The sequence below is a fragment of the Chenopodium quinoa genome, unplaced genomic scaffold, assembly GCF_001683475.1.
Source record: "Chenopodium quinoa cultivar QQ74 unplaced genomic scaffold, ASM168347v1, whole genome shotgun sequence".
NCBI classification, from domain to species: Eukaryota; Viridiplantae; Streptophyta; class Magnoliopsida; order Caryophyllales; family Amaranthaceae; genus Chenopodium; species Chenopodium quinoa.
In genome coordinates, this window is record NW_018744301.1 from 3899455 (window position 1) to 3903451 (window position 3997).

Consider the following 3997-nt stretch of genomic DNA (forward strand, 5'->3'; position numbering starts at 1 on the left):
TCTTTCATTGATTTGCCTAGACTATTGCATGAGAATGAATTGTTTAGGTAGAATCTTGTGTTCTTTTGCATGTTCATCATGATAACTATCATTGTTCCCCTCTTTCTAATCATGTTTGACACCCTCGAACCCTTAGCGTCGTTCTCTCTTGATTTTAATCATGTTTATCTTGTTTGTTATAATCCTAGTGTTTACAATCCAAAAAAACCAACAAAAAAATCCCCTTTTCACTCTTCTATTAGTGATATTTGATGCTGAATCAGCGTGCTTCCCTAGTGGTTCGACCCTTTACTTGCCACTAACTAGTTTAGTGTAGGTTTAGGTATTATAAATGATTAATTTGGTTAGGGTGGTAGCATAACGACCTATCTTATCCCAATCAGTAAGACAAGTCCAGATCCAGTTAATAAACCTTTGAGGAAAACCAAGCTCCTGCATAACAGTAATGAAGAAACCCCACTCAACTGAATCATAGGCTTTCTTCAGATCCACCTTAACCATGCATCTAGGTGAAATAAATTTGTGATCATAGCCTTTGATCAACTCAGTTGCAAGAAGGATATTGTCACCAATGTGCTTGCCAAGAATAAAACCTGCTTAAGCATCATCAATGACCTCACCAATGATAGCAGCAACTCTAGCAGTTTTGACCTTAGAAATAAGATTATAAACCATAGTGCAACAAGCTATAGGTCTAAATTCCTTAACATGGGAAGCATTACGGATTTTAGGAACAAGAGTGATAGTTGTTTAATTCCATTGCTTAGGCAAGGTCCCTTGAGTAAAGAAAGCAATAACACTTGCATAAATATCATCTTTCACAATATGCCAAGCTCTCTTAAAGAAAAAGGAGTTAAAACCATCAATACCAGGAGCTTTAGTGTTATCAATTCCCTTAAGAGAAACATCAATTTCAACATGAGAGACAAGCTGAATGAGATAGCTCTGAGCAATGGAGCTAAGTTGTTTACCTCTCCTCATAGTAACAAGATTAACAGCAGGAAGCCAAGGAACCTTAGTCCCTAAAAGAGACTTATAGAAAGAAATAATCTCATGAGAAATAGCATCCGGATCCTTAAGCAAAACCTAGTTAGAGTCAAAGATAGAGTCAATTATGTTCCTTGCTTGTCAATTCTTCATCACTGAGAAAAAATAATGGGAATTGCCATCTCCAAGCTTAATCCAGTTGATCCTAGACTTTTGTTTGAAGATGCTTTCTTGAATATCATTCTAGTGTTTGACAACCTTAATAGCATCAGATTATTTTACGTATAAATCCAAATCATCAGAATTTTGAGCCATTAAGTTCTGAATTCCAGCAAGCTCAACATTAGCTTAATCAATCTTCTCAGCAATATTGCCAAAGTGCTTGTTATTAAGAGACTTGATACTAGAATTCACAGAATTAAGCTTCTGCCAGACAGAACCACCAGAACACCAAGCATGAGAAACAGTATCAAGGAAATCAAGATGATCAGCAATACAGCTTAGAATCCTGAAAGGTTTACCTTTCCTAGCAGGAGCAAGAAAAATATCCAAAAGAACTGGACTGTGATCAGATAAAGAAGGGGGAAGATAGACAGTTTCAACATGACCATGAGAGGCCAGCCAAGCTTGGTTACCAAAGACTCTATCAATCCTAGAGAGAGTTCTAGGACCAGTGTGAGCCTTATTTGACCAAGAGTAGAAGGCTCCTTTGCTCTTGACCTCAGTGAGGTCCAAATCATCAACCAAACTCTTGAAATCTCTAGTCTCATAATCAGTAACATCAGTACCATGAAGTCTGTCTAAAGTATGAAGAAGAGAGTTAAAGTCACCAGCACAGAGCCATGGAGAATTCTGAATAGAGATGTTCCTAATCCCTTCCCACATAGGAAGCCTATCATGGATATAATGAAGCCCATAGATAACAGTGAGATGAATTTGAGTAGAAAGATCCTTAGAAAGGACACTACAATGTATAAACTGCTCATGAATCTTTAAGACATTGACAGTTACTCTATCTGCATTCCAACCAAGACAAAACCTCCCTTTAGGAGAATGATCATAATTGCACACCCAAAGCCAAGAAGAGCCAAACTTCTTTTGATAAGTGAAAACATTTTTTGATTTGAATTTCGTTTTAAGAAGACCAATAACATCAACTGAATGAGAATGAAGCAACCTCTTTACAGAGGCAACTTTGCCAGGGTCATTCAGGCCCCTGACATTCCAGATAGAGTAAATCATGACACCAAAGGGGGATTAACCTCACCCCCGCTTGGATTTAAAGTGAAACCACCTGCACCATCCATTTCATTTGCAAATAAAGCAACAAAAGCATTAGAGGTAGAAGCAGGCTGATTAACCCTAGTTTGCTGACTTTTTGTCTTCCTTCTAACTATTCTCCACCCCTCATCTGAGTTTTGAGAAGTATGATCTGTGGAGTGATAACAAATTTCCCATGAACAGAAGCATCAACATCAACAACAGGAGCAGTAGCCTGACTAGGCTTAGCAACCCAGACTTGCTGCACTGATTTAGGAGCTGCAGTCACTAACTGCTTGGGAGCTGCAGTCACTGATTGCTTAGGAATTGTTGGAGCTTTGACAGAACCGTCATGGCCAACTTTATTGCACTTAGAGAAAAAGGGTGGAGTCTATTCATAGACTACCTTAAGTTCTAGAGTTTCCTTCGAGGGGCTTTCCACAAATACAGATTTAGGCAATGGCTTGGTAACATCAATTTCTATCAGAACTCTAGCAAAAGAAACTCTTAGTTGTCTGGTAGTACATTCATCAGAACAAATTGGTATACCAAGCAAGCTACCAATACGACTAAGAGTTTCAGGACCCCAGCAATTTAAAGGTAAGTTTGGGAACTTAACCCATAATGGAATAGTTCTCAAAATCTCAGCACCAAAATCAAATTTAGGAATCCAAGGCTTAATGATTGTTGGTTTTCCCATGAACATATGCGGACCAGAGCAAAGAATAGTATCCTTATCACTAACTGAGCAACAAATAATGATAAAATACCCAACGTCATGCCAAAAAATGTCTGGTTTTTTCACATCATTCCATTGTTAAGCTATAAAACGATGGACAACAGCAATAATAGGATAATGACCAACAACATAAAAAACTAAAGCATTAGACCATTTCTTATTACCTTCCATAAGTTCAGAATCCTGCAGCTGAGCTACCTGTTTCCCATTTCGAATCACCGGGGCAACAAAGAACAGGGGAGCTCCCTTAGTAGTCAACTTCCCAGAGAATGAGCTAGGTCGATCTTCACCATCCTTGTGCAAGTTCTGTTCCGGGGGAGGTATAGAGTGACAATTGGGAATAGCTGGTTCAGATCGATGAGCAATAGCTCCAGCATCCAATGGAATAGTAAACCCAAAAACCCTAGGTACTGATTTATTGGATATCGAAGATGCTGGTGTAGAAATGGCTTCAGTAAATAGTGCAATAGTTTCAGCATCACTCCGAGGAATAGAACCACAAGATGGATTGACCAGTGACGGCGCCGGAGTGACAAGCTCATCCACCTCCTGAATCGGGCTTGGAACAAAAGTATAACCTGAGTTTTGCAAATTTTGCAAAATTGTATCTAAAACCGGATCAGTAGGATTCCTATGTTGTACTAATAGAGGTGTAGAATTGTTTTACTTCTTCTTCTTAGCCATCGGAGATCAAGATTGATGAAGAAACCGATCAAAATCGAAGAACCATGGAGAAGAGAGAGAATAGAGAAAGTCAACGAAAGTCAAACCTCGATTCAAAAAGCTTTAACTAATTTGAGCCTTATTTCCCCTTTCTTGAATTAGCCATATTACAAACCTATCGGCCTATGTTCTACCAACCCTTGTAGTTAGTGAAGCATTGGCTTATGAGGTTCGAGTTTGATAATGATGAAATTGAGCAAGAAAGTTGTGTAATTTGGTTCAAGTAAGGTTTTGAAAGATTATTCATGAAAAGAGTATGCAAAAAGGTTTGGCAAGGAAGTTAAAACT

At 38.5% G+C, this 3997-nt stretch overlaps 1 protein-coding gene across 1 annotated transcript; it reads right to left on the reverse strand.

The window, feature by feature from the left end:
• Nucleotides 1–1335: 1335 nt before the first annotated feature.
• Nucleotides 1336–2229, reverse strand: LOC110695454. Its single transcript, XM_021872683.1, has one exon. The coding sequence runs from the start codon at nt 2227–2229 to the stop codon at nt 1336–1338; it is 894 nt and encodes a 297-aa protein (XP_021728375.1).
• Between the last annotated feature and the right edge of the window lie 1768 nt (nt 2230–3997).